The sequence below is a fragment of the Chenopodium album genome, chromosome 11 (genome assembly GCF_948465745.1).
Source record: "Chenopodium album chromosome 11, dcCheAlbu1.1, whole genome shotgun sequence".
Classification (NCBI taxonomy): Eukaryota; Viridiplantae; Streptophyta; class Magnoliopsida; order Caryophyllales; family Amaranthaceae; genus Chenopodium; species Chenopodium album.
The window spans coordinates 41,611,020-41,631,836 of NC_137844.1; the positions used below are offsets into that span (position 1 = coordinate 41,611,020).

General features: G+C 36.6%; 2 protein-coding genes across 7 annotated transcripts; one reads left to right on the plus strand and one right to left on the minus strand.

Moving 5' to 3' along the window:
- Positions 1-7,010: 7,010 nt before the first annotated feature.
- On the plus strand, positions 7,011-12,551 carry LOC145568893 (uncharacterized). Of its 6 annotated transcripts, none has more exons than XR_014096006.1 (8): positions 7,011-7,348; positions 7,429-7,688; positions 7,894-8,966; positions 9,166-9,258; positions 9,338-9,468; positions 9,613-9,719; positions 9,802-9,874; positions 10,011-12,307. XR_014096006.1 is itself a non-coding variant. In XM_081628274.1 (8 exons), exons 4-8 carry the CDS (start codon positions 8,946-8,948, stop codon positions 10,152-10,154), a joined length of 462 nt encoding a protein of 153 aa, XP_081484400.1. In that variant the 5' UTR covers positions 7,011-7,348; positions 7,429-7,688; positions 7,894-8,460; positions 8,783-8,945; the 3' UTR covers positions 10,155-12,551. The 6 variants fall into 6 exon arrangements, 3 of the variants coding, with proteins under 3 accessions (XP_081484400.1, XP_081484399.1, XP_081484401.1); XM_081628274.1 differs by lacking the exon at positions 9,613-9,719 and having other exon boundaries at positions 7,894-8,460; positions 8,783-8,966; positions 10,011-12,551; XR_014096005.1 differs by having other exon boundaries at positions 9,338-9,719.
- A 3,800-nt stretch (positions 12,552-16,351) lies between these two features.
- Positions 16,352-18,254, minus strand: LOC145566628 (protein FAR1-RELATED SEQUENCE 5-like). Its single transcript, XM_081625985.1, has 5 exons — positions 17,815-18,254; positions 17,627-17,715; positions 17,115-17,464; positions 16,892-16,955; positions 16,352-16,692 (listed from the first exon to the last, which is right to left on the minus strand). Exons 1-5 carry the CDS (start codon positions 18,252-18,254, stop codon positions 16,352-16,354), a joined length of 1,284 nt encoding a protein of 427 aa, XP_081482111.1.
- Between the last annotated feature and the right edge of the window lie 2,563 nt (positions 18,255-20,817).

The window sequence follows — 20,817 nt, forward strand, 5'->3', positions numbered from 1 at the left end:
GTGGAGACAGTCAAAAGCTTCATTGTAAGTCATTCCTATTGGTGTGTATTCTTCAATGGTCCGTTTTGTCCGTGGCTTAGGAGCATTGAGTTCTTCATTAGATCCTTGGTGAGAATTTTGTTCAACAATCATCATTCGATTTGCTAATCCTTCTACCACATTCAAGAGCATGGCAATGAAATCTTGCAGTTTTCGAACATCTTCTTTTAGACTTGACAAGTCTTCCCTGATATTATCTAAGATAATACTTTCATCCTCCTCAATCATGGCCACTTCATCAAGAGAGGTTATATAAGCTGTCTCGATCATGGGCTTACCTACAGGTGTGATAAGGAGTGAAGGAACGAAGGATGTTTGATCTTCTGCGATGGCTAGAATCTCAGAAGTTTTATTGTCATCGATCAGATCTTGAATAGCTTCTTTGAGTTTCCAACACTCCTCAGTGTCGTGACCCTTTCCTTGGTGATATTTGCAGTGTTTATTAGGATCCTACTTAGGTGGCCTAGCTTCTGGAACTGGCTCTTTGATAGGTCCTATGGGCATGACCAGTCCTTGGTGGTGTAGCTTTTCGAAAGCTATTTCATAACTCATACCAAGTGGAGTGAACACTCTTTTAGACCTTTGGATTCGATGTTTAGAGGTATTCGTAGCATGTACTTCGTTAATGGGAGAGGAAGAAGAAGGATGGTCGTTCTTCTTTCCTCTCGCACTATTATCTTTCAGAAGGTCATCTTCAATATCAATGCCTATATTATACGCAGCCTTGAAAGTATTCAAATTGTGTTGGTATTTTAAGTGCTTTGCATATTTTCGTTGAAGGTTCTTGATAAACATCCTTACAGACTCTTTTTTAGTAGGGACTTCGACCATGTTGGCAGAAGTTTCCCTCCACTTGTTGAAGAAAGAAGTGAACCCTTCGTTTTCCTTTTGTTTTAACATCTCAAGTTGTCTATAATCGGTTTCGGCTTGAATATTACATTTATATCTATCAATGAAAGCATTTACAATAGCATCCCAAGTAGAGGTTTTCTCTTTATCAAGAGAAAAGTACCACTGCTGACAAACAGTTTCTAAAGATAGAGAAAACACATAATGAAAAGCTTTTCTTATCTATTCCCTTAATATTCATTACAATTTCAAAGGCTCTTAAATGAAAATAAGGGTTATCCATTGCCTTGAATTTCGAGATGTCGTCGGCATTGAACTTCTACGGAAGAAGATCCTTGTCCACAGAGACCCCTTGTGAGCTAATGTCCTGGAATCTATAGTCATAGGATAATCTGCTCAAACTTTCCTGGAGGAGCTCCATTTGCTGTTGTCTCATAGGGTCATTGATTTGGAGAGTCAGATTCTTCAACATTTCAGCCATGTTAGCCACTTATCCCTTGAGTTCGTTGACTTCTTCCTGACTTGCCATTATCTTCTTAGCTTTCCTTTTTCGATTGATTGGCTTATCAAAAAGTTGAACTTGAATAAAGGTGTTGTCTTTGATTAATCGTCCTTCTCTCCTTGACCAAGTACTGTGGAAAGGAAATTAAGGGATATTCATTGTTAATTATTTGACTCAACTCTATTCAATATGCAATGGATAGAAGAAGGTATGAAGAATGAATATTGTGACATGGGGAAAGCATGTATAGAATGGAAAGATGATGAAGATGGAGAGATATGAAAAAATTAGGAATAGAATGTACCCCCAACTCTAATGACGGAAAAAACCGACTCATGCATGAACCTAAGACATGGTCACGGTGACTATATAAAGTGAGTGCTAACACTAGTGAGTGTACGTGACATGTTAAGGCTCTTGTGTAAGACCATGCGGCTAGACTATGTGACTAGACTGAATTAAGGACTTAACAAAGGTACTGTTTATTAATAAAATAATCGAACTGATTAGCAAACTGTTTAATTAGACTCGTCGTGATGACTCGAGTAAAAATCTGGACTATCGCCGGAACAATAGAATTGTCGCCACAGTTTTAAGCTTGTCGCCAAACGACAAATTTGTCGCTAGGCGACAAGCAGTAAACTGAGGCGCCACAGCCCAAACTTTTGCGCCATTGCTGGAACATTAATCTTGGACTGTTTCCAGTAAGTTTACTCTAAGGGGACATGCCTACAGTCGTACTAAGTCAGATTAATTACTTTATTAGTCTTTAATTAGTCAAATTAATTAATTAATTAGTTAGACAAAGTCTTTTTTAGTCATTAATTAATTTATTTAGACTTAAACACAAGTCAAACAAACGGTTAGCACATATAGGGTATGCACAAGCAAAGAATGCACAAATAGTTCAAATAGTCAAAATATGATGCAATGAGTTTGCAACCTAACCATGGCTCTAGTTCTCTAAAGTTCAAGGATATGGGTTAGTCAAAGAGGGTCCATGGTTATGAGTCCGGATGCATCGCGCGGAAGCCTTACCTTTGGAAGGGTTGGCGCGTATGGATGGGACCCCTCAAGTTAAAAACTTGCTTCCACTGTTTGGTGGATTCACAAACTCGGATGTACCCGTCGTTGCCAGGAGCGTTCGATTGGGTAGATGGAGCGTGAACCCCCAGAGGGTTATGTCCGTATGTAGAACACATATGGGTTTCAGAAAAGAGAGAAAAACTCAATTAGGAAGTAGAATCGAGCCAACTGCTAGAAATGGTCAAAACAAGAAGGTAGAATTCTGGCTCGGTATTGGAAGAACTTGGCGCCAGACTACAGGGACTGTTGCCGCAAAAGTACCCCTGTCACCAAGCGACAGAACTGTCGCTAGGCGACAGAAGCACTTTACAGGCGACAAGCCCTGTTTTCTAGACGCTAGTTCCTACATGCCTCAGCAGGTATCTACGTTCTTAGAATTTTCCAAATTTCGCAGTATTATTTCAATTCTAGTTGTGAAAGATATTTCTCAAGTTTCCTACGTGTAAAAATCCTATGTTTTGACTCATTTCGGATGGTCTATCCAATGAGGACCTTTTTTATGCATATGACAATAATGCTAATCAAAATTACGCACATGAAATACTTAGAACTTTTCGAGTCTCATCCGCTTATTCTAAATCATTGCCGAAATAAATTTCAGGAATTAAAATAGAAATCCTCCCCAGCAGAGTCGCCAAAAACTGTAGGGAATATTTCAAGCAACCCACACTTGAGCCCCACTGTTATCATACACTAAAGCATGGTGGCGTCCAAAGGGAAGGAAGCTAGAGCAAAAGAGTCGCCAACAAGTTTTAGGAACTTGTAAACCGTTCACAGGGTGAAGGTTACACCCCTTAACGATCCATGAGATCGTCAACTCCAAAAGGTCTTGAACCAAATAGGGTTCGGGGATGAGGGTACGAATCCAATCTAAAATAGATTGAACTTGCCCTAAATAGGCTTCTACTTCATTCTTCTCGTATTCTTGTGCGCTTTCTAACTAACATGCAATCAATAATTTAACCCTAAACCTGTTTATCTATGTTGGTTGAATATTAATGCACAAGCAAAACTATTATTGGCGATCACTAGAATTATAATCACATTAACCCTAAACAAGATTATTAACTATCTTATTAAGCGTGATTACAAGTACAAATTCCCTTTAAACATACATAAAAGGCATGATCAAGCAATAACAAATAATATATATCAAGCTACATAATAATCACAATCATCATAATTATAATCATAATCATAAAGCTTAAATATAATAGCAAGATCCTAGGCATGATACTAACAAGATTAATAACAAATCCTAGCATGTCACTAAGCAATAAAAGTCAAAGCTTTAGCCCTAGCATGATACTAACATGATATTAGAAAAAAGTAAAAGGCACCCTAAACATGATACTAGAAAGCAATGGAAACATCCTAACATGATACTAGGGATTAATAAATAATAAACATGCTTTCTACAAGAATAGAGCAATAAGATTACATACTTTGATGCCTCGTATCTCTTTCTAATAGCAAAATACACGCGTTAGTAACTTCAAGGAAAAGTATAAAATCAAACAATCAAATTAAATAATTGAAAAGTTTAGACTGGATTTTGGACCAAACCCTCAGAAATTATAACCTTTCACGTCTAGGGCGAAGGCAACTTCAAACTTGGCTAGATGTGTCTAGATCTTGTGTATGCGGAATTTTGTTTGTGAAAAGCTAGTGAGATGAGAGCTTAGAGAGGATTTAGAGAATAGATTGATTGTTGATTGTAGATAAGAATTGATGAATACAAACGGAGGTTCAGGACCCTATTTATAAGAAAACTGTTCGGAAATAAGTAGAATTTGATAAGGAATAAAATTCCACGCTGTCGCCGCAAAACCAAACTGAAATCGTATTTTTCATAAAATAATATTTTAAGTAAAACTTATCAAAATATAATTATTAATTCTAATTTTATTAGGACTTAAAAGAACCTTATAGAGAATTCTAGAAGATTATAATTAATTTTAATAACTTTAGGAATAATAATTAACATTGGGCCCTCCCCTAGATCATCGGGCCACATGTAAAGATCAAACCGGGCCCAGTTTAGTATTTTGGCCATAACTTCCTCATTATTCATCGGAATCGAGCTTATAATATATCGTTGGAAAGCTCTTTGAAAACCCCATCCAGCTACACTATTATTGGACCCTTGTCGTGGACCAAACTACTGGATTGGCCGTTTTCATAAAATAGAGTTGTTTTTCGAAAATAGAAAGAAAGAATTTTTAAAACTAGCCGCAAAACCTGAACTTTCACACTTTCACTTCGTTCGATAATCATTCGACGCAGAAGGTATTCATCACTGGGTTTGGTTTTGGGGAGACACAAATGGGTGTCTACACCTACGAAAGTGAGTTAGTGTATATTCCCATCCTCTCTAGTTTTCTTGTTTCTTTCTTTGTTTGAATAATGTCATCATTTTCCTTTACGTGCTTTTATTTTGCTCGAGGACGAGTAAAAGTTTAGCTTGGGGGAATTTGATCAGTGTCATTTATGGCACTCATATGGTAGCATTTTAGGAAGATTTCCTACTATTTCATAGATTTTCTCTTTAAATAATGCTTTAGTTTCGTTCATTAATGTTTTAGTTTCTTCGTTTCTCTTATTTTATGCTTTCTTGTGATATAAGAGTATTTTCGTCTTTTCTACTATACTTGCTTTACTTTCTTTTATTGTAGGTTTTATTTGGGTCTCGGGATCTACTTTGGAACGTTCTCCAAGTCTTTTGGATGCTCGGGACCAGACAAGGGATGTCAGTGGGGCGGGTCAAGTAGGAGACTCGCCCCATCCCCGCCCCAATGGGGCGGGGATGGGTCTCGATTTGGCGGGTGGTAGGGCAGGGATGGGGATAAAAACCATACCCGCCATGGGTGATGGGGCGGGGGTGGATTTTAAGTTGTACCCGCCCCACCCAACCCCCCCCCCCCCCCCCCACTTTGCACCCGCCTCATCCCTACCTCATACCCACATCTATATATATTTAAAAGCAAATTATATACTTTTATACTATTTTATAAAATAATTACGTGAAATAAAATATTAATTATAATACTTTAATGTACTACACTTATATTATAAACAAAAATGTGTGTAATATAAAGAATGTTTTTTTAATTATTATAATCTGTATTAATTATGTAAGATTGTGTATTTAAGAGACGGGGATTAGGTGGGTCTTGGGTGGGGATTAGGCGGGTCTTTGGTGGGGATTAGGTGGGGATGGATATCCAAGTGGGGGGTGGGGCGGGGATGGTTTTGGAGTTTTACCCGCCGTGGTGGGGATGGAGATGAATATTGGACTTGCCGCGGGGATGGAGATGGGGATGAGGATGAAAATGGTAGGTGGGGATGGGGATGGGAAGGCCAATATCCGCCCACCCCACCCCATTGACAATCCCTAGACAAGACCTCATATTATTCGGTTGGCTAGAATTCAAGATAAGAAGCAAGCTCCTATTCTTGGCATTAGCGCTCTCGTGCATCACCATCATCGCATGTCTTGATCATGAACATGCAAAAATGAAGATTTGAAGGTTGCCCCCTCCGTGAGCATCATACGAGAGCGTCGATGAGGAGCATGCTTGTGAGCGCTAGAACTAAAGCAAGAGGCCGAGTGCACGGCCATCACTATGGTGCGTGAGCGCAGCAAGGGGCATGAGTGGCACATCATATGGTGCGCACGCGCACACCCTCCTTTGTGTGCGCACCATAGGTTAGCCGAGCCTACTTTGCTCCCTTGCTATATATTCTTGAACCTTTCTATTATTGGACAACTTTAAACTAGCTTAGAATTTCGCTCTCATATTTTAGCTAAGGTTGAGAGCTTCTCTCTCTAGATCTAGGGTTAGTTTTAGGAGTAGATATATTTAGGAGTAAATTTAGAGAGAGACAGTGAGGGATTTCATTGGGGATTTGAGAGATTAAAGATTCAAGGTGACAATTGTATTAAAGATCTCCATAATCAATCAATGAGGATTTCTTACTCTATCTCATTTTATTGCTTTGTTTAATTTCATGTTTGTTTGGTTTGATTTTGATGTTTGATCTTGATTAGTGTAATTGTTCTTCATATTTTGTTGATTCTTGATTTCTTTAGTTACTTGTTGATTAGATGATGGTTCTTGAGTAGTTGTTTGGCTAGGGATTGGGTGAAACTTGTATGATTGATCGATTGTGATTAATTTGGGAATTATGTTGATTGATTGTTGAGATTAAAGTGATTAATGTAAGTTTGCATGTGTGTAATTTGATTAGGCCTTGAGAATTATGCTAGATTGCATTGTGATTTCTAATGACACGACCCCTTGATTTAGGTATTGCAATTGTCGATTGGTTTGGATTGTGATTCTCCTAGTTTGTTATTCTTAGAGATCACTAGTGTAACGATTAGGAGATAGCTCTTTGATTCCAATTGATAGCTCTTATCATTAGTCTTCATAACCATTGATTGGCATGTTTTTCCCAAGTTGTTGCAATTGTCATAATTACTTGTTGATCCCCATTCCATAGTGTTTCTTTAGTTTGGTTCTTGGTTTAGGTAGTTTCTTAGTGTTACCTTTCACCTTCGACTTCGACCTAGCTTAGGCGTTAATTGGAAATACTTGAACATAACCGTTCCTAGTGGTTCGACCCTTGACTTACCTCTATACTCGTATTTAGGTTTGTTAAGTGATTATAAATTTGTTTGGCCCTAGGGAGGATTAGATAACGACCTACTTTTTCCTACGTCAATTTGATGTATGGCTGGCTTCCCTTTACTATTATACACTAACAAATTGAGTAACTTATGTGTCTGTCGATGTTGCTTATGACGAGAGGCATCCAAGTTTTGCCCGAGATAGTCACGTTTCAAGGAATGAGGTGGTTTCTAGGAAGGTATATATGTGTAGTGTATTAATTTAGTGTAGTGTTTTATATTTTGAAATTGGGTTTGACATACGGGCATTTGTAAATAGGTTATGAGATTGCTTAATCCTCGGCTTGAGGCGATTGAGCGACAAAATGAGAAGAATTACCAAATTCTGCAGAAGTTGTTACTGAAGAGTTCCAGGCGACTCCACAAGAATAAGGAGTGTGATGGCAATGCTAGTGAAGTCCCGGATATTAATTTGGATGGTTCGAAAGGCGTGACAGAGCAAGATATTCAGAGTAAGGGGAAGGAGAAGGCATTGGCAGTCCGTGCTCCTAATGTAGGAAGTGATCAGGGGTAAAAAAGGTGAGTTTATTCTATTTATTGATTTGTGTTAAAAAAAACAAAGAAACAATGATATTATTGTTGGTATTGGTAAACTTTAAGTTCGTGTAATTACTATACCAACAGGAGTTGAAAATGAACAAACATAGTGGTCTTTATTGTCAGGGACTTTGTCTTAACTGTCGTTTTATAACACACCCTTGATGACAATAATTATATGTTGCAGGATATAGATCAATCGTTTGAAAATGACTTGAAGTTGAAGATGTGCTCTTCTTCTCACAATTCTGTGAAGGAGGTTGAAGCGCAGGTAGATGTAAGAGATTTAATTCAAAATGTTGCTGTGCCGGTTGAGACATGCCTTGCAAATGAGCAGCAGGGAAATGCAGATAATTTTCAATTGGATTCCATCTCTAGAGAAGAGTTTTCCATTCCGGATGATAGTGGGAGCTATTTGTAGTTAAATTTGGGAATAATGTATGCGATCAATGGTTGTCAGGTTACTCAAAATGAACCAAAAGTACTGAACATGAGTGTATTGTGATCCTAAGGAAGACCTGATTGCAAATGGAAATCAACATGTTGATGCTGCTAAGGATGTGGCGGATGAAAGCAATGATGTTGGGGATCATCTGGTAGGGAATGACAACATTCGTGAACGAAGTGGTCAGAAGAGACCCCTTAAACCTGTTGCTATGACTGATTTCATTTCTACTACAAAGAGGAAGACTTTTAAGCTTCAAGATAGGAAATTGTTTACCTTGATCCGCATCTGGACTTCAGACAAAGGAAGGTAATGATGGGTATCTGACTTATTTAATGCTGCATAAAACTGGTGTAGAACCAATAACTTAAGGCTTGTTTGACATTGTTTTTTGTTTTTGGTTTTCAGTTTTTTAGAAAACAAAAAACCAAAAACAGGAAACAAGAGAAAGGTGTTTCCACTAAATTGTTGCCAGTTTTTAAAATTATCATGAGTTTAATAAATTTGACTAATTTTTTATTCATTATATGACATATATCATATGATTTTGAAAAACAAAAAACCAAAAAACAGAGAAACCACAATGATGCCAAACGAACCCTTTTGTGTTATTTTTCTTTGAATTTTTTAGGGGTCCTTGTATCATCGAGTGCGATGGAGTAAATGCTTGCTAGAGAGAATGCTACGGTGTTCTTCTCGGGAGTGCATTTGTATCCACTGATTATGTTTGTCTAGACGGAAAATTATACAATAAGGAATGGGCCCACAAATTTCATAGTAGGAGCAGCATAGTGATGGTAGAGCCCACATGTGCGGTGAGTGCTTAATCTATGGATCATTTATAATTTTAGTTGTTGCTTAATCTCTGCCGTTGTTGGTTTTGTATCATATCCAGGGATTATTTGAATTATAATAATGTGTCCAATTATTTTGTCTCAATGTGTTATTTTATAGTATCCTACTACTGCCATATTTGACATCAATGCATAATGAACATGTTTTATATTTGACTAGGTCCGACTGATTGAGAACACTGAATCTGTAACACAGTTGGCTGAGAAGAATGGGCATGCATTAACTGGCTTGTCCAGTTCTGAAATTGTTGTGGTAGTGACTGCGACAATATATAATTTATTGTGGTACGTATAAATCATATCAGAACTGATGGCATAAATGGTTTGTGTAGGTATTTGTGCCCGTATTTAAAGCTGAACATTGGTGGGGTCTAGCTTTTGATTCAAAGCCAAAAAAATATGGTTTATCGACTCCATTTCTAAGGATCCAACTGTTGAGCATGTTGACGTTGTCTAGAAGTTGGTAAGCATTGAAGGGTTATTCGTGTATTTTTGAAAAACCAAACCCCCCCTGTAAAATTTGGAACATCGGTGGGGTATAACTATTGTATGCATCTTCAGATTTATTATTGTATTTGTTAATAATATCTGTAAGTATCATTCTCAGATAAATCCAGTTGATGTTCTTTTACAAGTGACTCATCCGAGTTAGGTCGTTGGTGATATTGCCCATTGGGACACCAGAGTAGTCCATAGTGTTAAAAACGCGAACAAGTAATTAAAAGGCACTTCATATGTAGTTTGTGGAGTGTTGCCCTATTTTTATGTTTAGCTAATTATGCCGAATATGTTGCAGCTATTCATGTGGAGTTATAATGCTAGTGTGGATGAAAGCTGCTGCGGAGAGGTTTTCAACAAAGTTCCCCATCGTATGTCTTGGTCCAATGGCTTTAATTATGAGCCTCAAAAAAAGTCATATAGTTATATGGAATGGAAGCTAATATGAAATATTTTCCCTTGAACTCGAGCATTAAATTTCATGTATTTTATAAACAATCATTGCAGGAAGAAATTTCAGAGGCGCGGGAAAAACTTCTTCTACAAGACATCCACTCTAAATACAATGAGAAGCTTCCTTCTATCATGGAATCCATTGACCTTGGCGCACAAGAGGATGATACTAACAATGAGGAGATGACAGTTGATTGAGTAGATGAGGACGCGGGGCAACATTTTGGAAGAGTTCCATGGGCGTGTGTGAAAAAACTTGATTTTAGTAACTAGTGGTGTATATTTTTGGGTCTTGTATATTTTTGCATATAACAACATTAGCAATAGTTCGTACCAAACATGTGCTCCATTGAATTGGGAGATGTGTAAAAACTAGTTACCGACAATCATTTGCCTATTTTGCTAACCTTTATGTTATATAACACTTATTGGTATGGTATGGTACATACATGTCTCCTTATATTTGAAAACAAATTACAATACCAACGACAGGAATACCAATAATGCCAATGACAAGAATAACAACAATGCATTACATGATCGTTCGTTGGCATATCAAAACGACAAGAATACCAATACTGCGTGTTATAATACCCAATTATAATATTGATTTTATGACATTACCACCAAAGTGAACCAATATTATGACATAATCTTCCTTCTCCCCTTGGATAGGACATGTGTCATGCATGCAAAAATAAAACATGTGAAAGTGGTTGTACAAAGTGAACCTATATTAACTACCATGCATGTACTTTTTGTTAAACATATAAGGAGGTTGTATTTAGGAAAATTTAAAATTATATCATTTTTTTCAACTTAACTAAACCTTGAAGGAAGCAAAAAGGTATGTCCAACAATAACAAGTTTCTTAAGAAATCTTTCCTCCCCAGTGGAGTCGCCAAAAACTGTAAGGAAATATTTCAAGCCATTAACCCCAAACTTGAACCCCACTGTGATCATACACTTAAGCATGGTGGCGTCCAAAGGGAAGGAAGCTAGAGCAAAAGAGTCGCCAACAAGTTTTAGGAACTTGTAAACCGTTCACAAGGTGAAGATTACACCCCTTAACGATCCAGGAGATCGTCAACTCCAAAAGGTCTTGAACCAAATAGGGTTCAGGGACGAAGGTACAAATCCAACCTAAAAGAGATTGAACCTGCCCTAAATAGGCCTCTACTTCATTCTTCTCGTATTCATGTGCGCTTTCTTACTAGCATGCAAACAACAGATTAACCCTAAACCTGTTTATCTATGTTGGTTGAACTTAATGCACAAATAAAACTATTATTGGCAATCACTTGAATTATAATCATATTAGCCCTAAACAAGATTATTAATTATCTTATTAAGTGTGATTACAAGTACAAATTCCCTTTAAACATGCATAAAAGGCGTGATCAAGCAATAACAATAATATATATCAAGCAACATAATAACAATCATCATAATTATAATAATAATACCAACAATCATAATTAAAATAATCATGTTAAAGTATAATAATAGCAAGATCCTAGGCATGATACTAACAAGATTAATAACAAATCCTAGCATGTCACTAAACAATAAAGATCAAAGCTTTAGCCCTAACATGATACTAACATGATATTAGAAAAGAGTAAAAGGCACCCTAAACATGATACTAGAAAGCAATAACAACATCCTAACATGATGCTAGGAATTAAACAAATTTAAACATGCTTTCTACAAGAATAGAGCAATAAGATTACATACTTTGATGCCTCGTGCCTCTTTCTAATAACAAAATACACGCGTTAGTAACTTCAAGGAAAATAAAATTAAACAATCAAATTAAATAATTGAAATAGAGATTAAGGTCCAAACCCTCAGAAATTATAACCTTTCACGTCTAGGGCGAAGGCAACTTCGAACTTGGCTAGGTGTTTCTAGATCTTGTGAATGCGGAATTTTGTAAGAGGGAAGGTTTAGAAAAAGAATAGAGAGAGAAAGCTTCTAGCTTTAGAGAGAGATGATTGTGAATTGATTGTTGATTGTAGATGAATAAAAACGAAGGCTTAGGACCCTATTTATAAGAAAACAGTCCGAAAATAGGTAGAATTTGATAAGGAATAAAACTCCACTCTGTCGCTGCAAAACCGACCTTGTTGCTTGGCGACAGGGTCTGTCGCGTGGCGACAGCCTGGATTCCTACGCGCTTTCAAACACGGAGTCCACTTATCAATCAAAATCGATTGTAAAGTCCGTATCGAAATCGTATTTTTCATAAAATAATATTTTATTCCAAATAAAACTTATCAAAATATAATTATTAATTCTAATCTTATTAGGACTAAAGAGAACCTTCTAGAGAATTCTAGAAGACTATAATTAATTCTAATAACTTTAGGAATAATAATTAATATTGGGCCCTCCCCTAGATCATTGGGCCACATGTAAAGATCAAACGGGGCCCAGTTTAGTATTTTAGCCATAACTTCCTCATTATTCATCGGAATTGGGCTTATAATATATCGTTGGAAAGCTCTTTGCAAGACCCATCCAACTACACTATTTTTGGACCCTTGTTGTGGACCAAACTAAACTGGATTGGCTATTTTCATAAAATAGAGCTGTTTTTCGAAAACAGAAAGAAAGAATTTTAATAAAAACTAATCACAACACTTGACCTTTCACACTTTCACCTCGTTCGATAATCATTCGACGCAAAAGGTATTCATCACTGGGTTTGGTTTTGGGGAGACACATTTGGGTGTCTACACACTTTTCGTCTATGTGATAGAGGGCCTGTAATGCTGGAATGCGACAGACAAATTGTTTGTCAAGTGCATTTTTATAGAGCTTTGTCACCAATTCAGAATTTGCCTTTCGATTATGTTCATGTAGCATCAAAAATGTATACAAAGAGGTGAAGGCATGATGTAGGAATCAATAAAACTGGCAGATGCATTATGCTCGATCCTACATACATGATACGCGTTCTTCTTTTAAGTTGGTAATTGCTTGTTTATTAATGGAATCATGTATATGTAATTAACTGTACCATCGAAGTAACCTATCTAGGTTTTTTGGTTTCTTGGAGGTTCAAATTAAACAACATGCACTACTAGAAAACAGGCTATTTCTGACGGATTTTTTCCATTGAAAACACCCTGAATTCCGTCGGAAACGGGATTTCCGATGGAATTCCGTCGGAACTGGTTGTCGGAAACAGGTTGGTAGGAAAAACGACCTTTTCCGACGGAAATTCCGTCGGAAACATTATTTCGACGGAATCTCCGACAGAAAATTCCGTCGTTGCCAAATTTCCCCGCCCCAACGAATTCAGATGCCGTCAAAAATTTCCGACAGAATTTCCGTCGGAAATTTCTTTTAAAAAAATAAAAAAAATAACACGCGGCACCACCACCGGTGCGGCGTATCACCACCTCAACAAACCCTAACCACCGCCACTATCCCCTATATTAGACCACCATCAGCAAAATGACCACCACCACGAACGACATCTACCACCGAACACAAAACCAGACCCACCTAACCCAAACGACCATGACCACCGAAAATCCCCACAACCCCTAACTTAAACGACCCACCACCACCGAAAATCCCCACAACCCCTAACTTCAATGACCCACCACCACAACCCAGATCCACCCATAAACCAAACCCTAACCCGGATCCACCCACTCAAACCTTTACCAAAACATCCAAAAATTCTAACCCAAAAAAAAAACATAAAAAAAAACAACTTTAACCCGGATCTATCAACCACCACCACAAATTTGTTAAAAAAATCCGAAAGAAAAACAAATAAAATCAAAATTAAGAAGAAAAAAAAAGAGATACATACCTTAATTTGACCACACAAAACCACGAAATTGGGTTTACAAGGCCAAATTCGAACATGAAAACTCTAGATCTAGAGTTTTCATAGTCGAATTTAACCTAAAAACCTTTGTTTGCACCATTGATGTTAAAGTGTGTTGATGTTGTTGTTCACGTCGGTGTTCTTGTGGCGGCAAACTGTACTTGAAGGGGTGTTGAGAACCTATTATCCACTCCATGATTCGTACCCTGAACAACAACAACAACAATATCCCTTCATTAATCATAATTAGAGTTCTATTGTTGGCATCAATATAATTGTGTGATGGTATTAAACATGATACCAATGGCGTGATAAAAGTACCAAAATTAATCCTCTTTTGTAATACCAACACACCATTAATTATATTCTTGGTATCCAAAACAATATGTGCTAGTATGCGCATCATATCAACGGTGTGATAAACTAACCTGTTGTTGGGGCTAATGATTAAAATGTGGATACGCAAAACCACCCATGTGTTGACCTCCATTTTGTGCATAGGTGTAGGGAAGGCTCTTAGTGAAGTCGGAAGTAGCCAGTGATAAGATCATCATCAACATTATGTAAGTTTTTCATGGCCCATTCCTTTAAGAAACATAAACATAAACAACAAAATATCCTAAACTCACAATTTCATCAATAGCAGGTCCTGTATTTTGCATCTGTACTTGTAGACACCCATTTGTGTCTCCCCAAAACCAAACCCGGTGATGAATACCTTGCGCGTCGAATGATAATCGAATGAAGTGAAAGTGCGGAAAGTCTAATGTTGTGGTTAGTTTTTATTAAAAATCTTTCTTTTTGTTTTCAAAAACCTGCTCTATTTTATGAAAATAGCCAATCCAGTTTAGTTTGGTCCATAACAAGGGTCCGATAATGGTGTAGTTGGATTGGGCTGGAAAAGAGCTTTCCAACGATATATTATAAGCCTAATTCCGATGAATAATGAGGAAGTTATGGCCAAAATACTAAATTGGGACCGGTTTGGTTCTTATATGCGGCCCAATGATCTAGAGGAGGGCCTATTATGAATTATCATTCCTAATGCAATTAGGATTACTTATAGTCTTCTAGAATCTTCTAGAAGGTTCTTTTGAATCCTAATGGGATTAGGATTGATAATTATGTTTTATGAGTTTTATTTGGAATAAAAGAGGTGTTTTAAATGAAATTACGATTTTACCTTTCGTACGGATTTTACGACTTGATTTTATTGAAAATAGATTCCGCGTTTAAAACGCGTGGAAAACCTTCTGCATCGCCAAACGACAGTTTCGTTGCCTGGCGACGAGCTCTGTCGCTGGCGACAGAAGAATGTTTTATTCCTTTTCGAACTCTGATTCGTTTCTATCGATTCCGGACTATTTTCTTATAAATAGGGTCCCTAGACCTCCTTTTTCAATAACCAGAATTCTCTAATTTCTCTCTCTCTAAGATAAAGCTTGTTCTCTCTCTCTCTCTCTCTCTCTCTCTCTCTAGCCTTCCCTCTTACACAATTCCTCATACATTAGTTCTAGACACACCTAGCCAAGTTTGAGGTTACCTTTGCCCTAGACGTGAAAGGTTGATAATTTCTGAGGGTTTAGTCCCAAATCCCTATTTCAATTATTTAATTTAATTGTTTTGTTTATATTTTTCCTTGAAGCTACTAACGTGTGTATTTTGTTATTAGAAAGAGGTACGAGGCATCGAAGTAAGTACTTTAATTGTTTCATTGATATTATGATATAGAAATCATGCTTAGATTATTATTTTGATTCCTAGTATCATGTTAGGATGTTTTATTGCTTCCTAGTATCATGTTTAGGGTAATGAATAAGTTTCTTATATCAATTATGATTTCTATGATGCTTCCTACTTTCTTTCCTAATGTCATGTTAGTGTCATGTTAGGGCTAATTGATCTTTAATGTTTAGTGACATGCTAGGGTTTGTTATTAATATTGTTAGTATCATGCCTAGGGTCTTGCTATCATTATTATGCTTTGAGATTGAATATTATTATTGATGATGATTGTGATTATTATGTTGCTTGATAAATATTGTTGTTATTGCTTGATCACACCTTTTATGCATGTTTAAAGGGAATTTGTACTTGTAATCACGCTTAATAAGATAATTAATAATCTTGTTTAGGGTTAATATGGTTATAATTCAAGTGATCGCCAATAATAGTTTTATTTGTACATTAATATTTAACCAACATAGATTAAACAAGTTTAGGGTAAACCTATTGATTGCATGTTAGTCAGAAAGCGCACATGAATACGAGAAGAATAAAGTAGAGGCCTATTATTAGGGCAGGTTCTTTCTCGTTTAGATTGAATTTGTACCTTCATCCCCGAACACCAGTCTTGGTTCCATACCTATTGGAGTTGACGATCTCATGGATCGTTAAGGGGTGTAACCTTCACCCTATGAACGGTTTACAAGTTCCTAAAACTTGTTGGCGACTCTTTTGCTCTAGCTTCCTTCCCTTTGGACGCCACCATGCTTAAGTGTATGATCACAGTGGGGCTCAAGTGTGGGATGGCTTGAAATATTTCCTACAGTACTGTATTTCCCTGGTTGTTTACATCCACATCCACGTGTTTCTGCTTTCCCTTCGCTTGTCCGTTTTTTTTTGCCTTGCCCTGGTTGTTTTCAACAGCAGATTTGAACCGTTTACCTCTAGTTATGTATGATTTTTTCCCCTTAGGGGGAGGATCTTTCACAACATTCTCATTAGGAGTACTGGGTGATGTGGTAGCAATGGGTGAATTATTTTTACTAGGTGATGGGGTAACGTTACCATCTTCATCAGTATTAGCATTCCATTCTTCGTCAGTGCATCCTTCACCTTGACCTTGACCATCACCATCCTTGTCCACTGATTCACTTACTCCTTCTTTTTCATCCAATCAAATAACCATAATTTTATTGACTCCAATAGAATGTCTACAAGATCATCGGAAACTGAAGCTCGCATAACAACTGGTTCTACCGCTAACATCATTTTGTCATACCTCATGACTTCTTCTGTTTTACAGGATCATAGTACGCTAGCTTCACATGCGCATGCTTTTGCTGGATGTATTTCCTCCAACGATCTAGATTATATTCAGAAGGAACATCTTTCACACGACGCATATATAACACCTTGATAATATGCTGACACACAATACCATGGCATTCGAAATTCTGGCAATCACAGGTTGCAAATTTCTTGTGCTTGTTAAATGTTACTTTATAATTATGTTCCCGATCCGAAAGTGAAATTTCTTTTTTCAAACTCTTCGACCATATTTAAACACTATCTGAGAAAGTCACCTCTTCAATATCCTCAGAAATTGCTTCCTGACCAATTACAGTCAGATACCCCACCTGATTGCATTGTATTTGGATTTCCTGAAACTTGGCATCAGTATATACCTTCTTAAATTTTCTTTCATTTGAGAACTCGGTCATTAGCGGCCTAACGAATCGAGAACAGTTTGAATCAACCTCTTTCTCATCCTTTGCTCTACTCTCCATTGCCCTGCAATATCTTGGAGCAAATTGGTATAACCTCGTGTTTTTCTTCAAGTATCCATAAAAAAGTTGTTGATACATTTGATCCTTTGAGTCGTTTGCATACCAGCCCAGAAAACGTGCTTCACATGAGGTGGTACCCACATCGCCTACTCCTCATACAAACCTATAATCCATAAACAAATCCATCAACATACAGTCCAATACATAATTCAAACAAATAAATCAATCCACATACGCAAGAATTTGTTGATTAGGTAAAAAAAATCTAATATAAGAAATGATATTGTCAGGTAGTATTTGAAGATTACCTTCCAGCCAGCTATAGTTCTCCTTATCTTCCAATGTATATTTTTCCATTATAGCACACCATTCCTCTTCAAATTCCTCTAGAGTGATACTGTTGTAAATAACATTTTAAAAAACATCCTTAATTTCTTGATACTTTTCCAAAGCCCCAAGTTTTGCGCCAAATTTCTGCATGATGTGCCACATGCACCATCGATGACATGTTTCTAGAAACGACATTGTAATTCGAATTCCCTTCCTAATAGCAGCATCTTGGTCAGTCATAATCGTGGTAGGAGGTTTACCCCCCATACATGAAAGCCATGTTTTAAATAACCAGACAAATGTCTCTTCATCTTCTTGAGAAATTAATGCACACCCTAGCAATATGGATTGCCCATGATGATTAACCCCTACGAAATTTGCAAAGGGCAACTCATACAGATTTGTAAGATACATAGTATCAAAACATACAACATCACCAAAGTACTGATACGTTGCTCCACTACGAGCATCTACCCACATCACGTCCTTCAATTGCCCTTTATCATCTAAGCGATGGAGGTGGAAAAAATTTTGATTGTTAGCGGTCATTTTATCAAAGTACTTTACCATCGCAGCTGCATCACCATTCTTAAGCTCCAATTGCATTTTCTTGTTAACAACATCTCTGATTAGCTAAGTTATGATATACCTAGAGAACGGGAGCCCCTGCTTTAGTGTCATTTTTAACCCTATACTCGACCATCTTTGTAATAGCCTCTTGCCTTTATATCCTAATGTGCTGAGACTGAATAGGTTTATGCCTCTTATGATCATTAACTTCTTTCTTAATAACCCATTCACCTTCTTTGGAATGACTGCATATATCATAACAGGGAATTGACACTTCTTTGACTTTTCTTTATTAAGGCCTCCCCTGAAACAACTACTTTTTTTCCATTCACCCATCGCCTATAAATAGTTGTACCAAAACATTCACACTTCCAAACATAGCTCCTCAAATTCTTCGACTTCCCTTCTTCTGTATCAACCTTCCCCTTCGTTGTCCCAGCTACACGAACTACATCAAAACCCCCTTGCTTACCATAACTTCAATAATACTTATCCAATTCTTCCCATGTAGGAAAAACCATACCTACCGAGGGTGGGGGAACAACAACATTTTCATCTCTTGATGCACCATCTCTAACATTTTCATCTCCTGATGCCCTATCTCCTTCTGCTTCTTTAGATGCATCTTCTCTAACATCTTTATCTCCTGATGATGCACCAACTCTAACATCTATGTCCCCATCATAATCATCATCCAAATCAACAGGCTCCTCTTTCTCAAAATTATTTTTCACGACATTTTGTACAAGCAGTACTTAAATATTTCAAAATTACAACTCTCAAATACCAACCCCTCAAGTTAAAACATTACAATAGCTTAATTATATTCATTTACATTATATAAGCATTACTAAATATTTCACATTATAGTCACTCCTTCTTGGTATTACTCAATGTTCACCTATGTTTTAGTTGGTATAACACATTATTTTTGTTGGTAAGGTTTGGTTAAACCATCAAACAACCTTAAAATACCTACACATTTACGGTTTGCAATTTTGGATCACATTCATCTTTCAAACACCTATCTTCAAGTGAATGCTGAAGTATATGCCACTAGTGAATACATGACAATAGCTTAATTCATATTAATTGATGCATTTAATACAACCATTTCTAAATAATTTACAATATAATCATTGTTGTTGGTATTACAAATTCTTTAACTTTTATCTAGTTGTTATAAGACATAATTTGTGTTGGTAAAGTTAAGTTAAACATCAAACAACCTTAAACTACTTTAGGGATTTCAATTTGTCCGATCTACATTTTGTCCATCTTCAGATGGTTAGAGAATAACATTAATTGTCTTACTCCCCGATTCAATATTAAATCAATCAATCAATGAAACCAAATTTAATAACTCCATTGACATTATATGTAGAAACCCTAAATTTCAGAAAACCTTAATTCGTACCAACTAATTCAACTACACATATTGAAATACAAATGCAATACACCTACAAAACCAAAACAACATCATAAAAAAGCAACTCACATCATCGATTTCACTAATAATTTCTACTGCGGCTTCCAAATTGACAACCTCCACCATCTCCTTACACATTTTACCTCCTACCTATGCTCCGTAATGATATTTTAAATTTAACAGACGCATCTACAGGAGCTTCTGGTGGTTTCCCTATCTTCAATCGAGCTTCTCAGTTGTCGTTTGTCTCTCTTCAATTGAGCTTCTCACTTGTGGTTTCTCTTTCTTCAAATGTGTTTCTCTCTCTTCAATTGTTTTCATCAAACTTTTTTACCAACTTCATAGTATAATATTTCCCGCTTCTATTTTCACCATTTACCGCCAAGGACTTTTGGCGCCTATGTTTTTTTTCCACAATGAATTTATTTTTCCTTTTTTCTTTTAATCTTTTTAATATATTTTATTTCTATTAGTGTCCTCTAGGACTCTACACATTAGTGGCGTATACTTTCCCTACTATTCCATGTGTTAAAGTACTTTTGTACTATTTTAATAGTTTTCTAATAATCATTACTACTTTCTCTCTTCTCTCTCCTCTACTTTATTCACCCCACATGTACAATACGAGTATTTTTTTTAATAGAATTGTACTTTCAATCATTGTAATATTACAATATACCTCTACTTTACATAATTTCTTAATAACCGCGCATAATTCCAAATGTCAAAAATTAGAGGGAACAGAGGGAGTAGTTTTTCTGTTTTCCACAAATTTGATGGCTATTTATTGACCACATTTACAGTCTTTGGCTCTTTGCCCCCTAACACTGTCACACATTCATGTGCTTCTTTCTTTAATTTAAAAGTTCAAGCAAAGAGCTCACAATCTTAGACATCTCCTTCAACCTTTGAATTGCCCTACATATTTTACTCATAATGATACTCTCTCTGTTTTTATTTATAAGCTATAGTCAAACTTGTACATTTGCCGAGAGTCCGAGACACAACTTTGACCATCAATATATTTAATGAGATATTAATAAAAATTATGAAAAAATTAATTAATAAAAGTAGACATTATGAAAAATCCAACAACATATTATATGATCAAATTAAGTCAATGATGACATAGGAATAGTGGAAAATCTCAACTCTAGCTTATAAAAAAAA

What these genes read in the sequence shown, in the direction of transcription:
- LOC145568893 (XM_081628273.1), top strand. Translation starts at nt 8,946, where the DNA reads ATGGTAGAGCCCACATGTGCG. An exon ending in CCAGTTCTGAAATTGTTGTG is followed by an intron (nt 9,259 to 9,337) that starts GTAGTGACTGCG and finishes TGGTTTGTGTAG; the next exon opens with GTATTTGTGCCCGTATTTAA. An exon ending in TTGACGTTGTCTAGAAGTTG is followed by an intron (nt 9,469 to 9,801) that starts GTAAGCATTGAA and finishes AATATGTTGCAG; the next exon opens with CTATTCATGTGGAGTTATAA.
- LOC145566628 (XM_081625985.1), bottom strand. Translation starts at nt 18,254, where the DNA reads ATGCAATTGGAGCTTAAGAATGGTGATGCAGCTGCGATGGTAAAGTAC. An exon ending in GAACTATAGCTGGCTGGAAG is followed by an intron (nt 17,465 to 17,626) that starts GTAATCTTCAAA and finishes TATGAGGAGTAG; the next exon opens with GCGATGTGGGTACCACCTCA. An exon ending in TTTCTGAGGATATTGAAGAG is followed by an intron (nt 16,956 to 17,114) that starts GTGACTTTCTCA and finishes ATTGTGTGTCAG; the next exon opens with CATATTATCAAGGTGTTATA.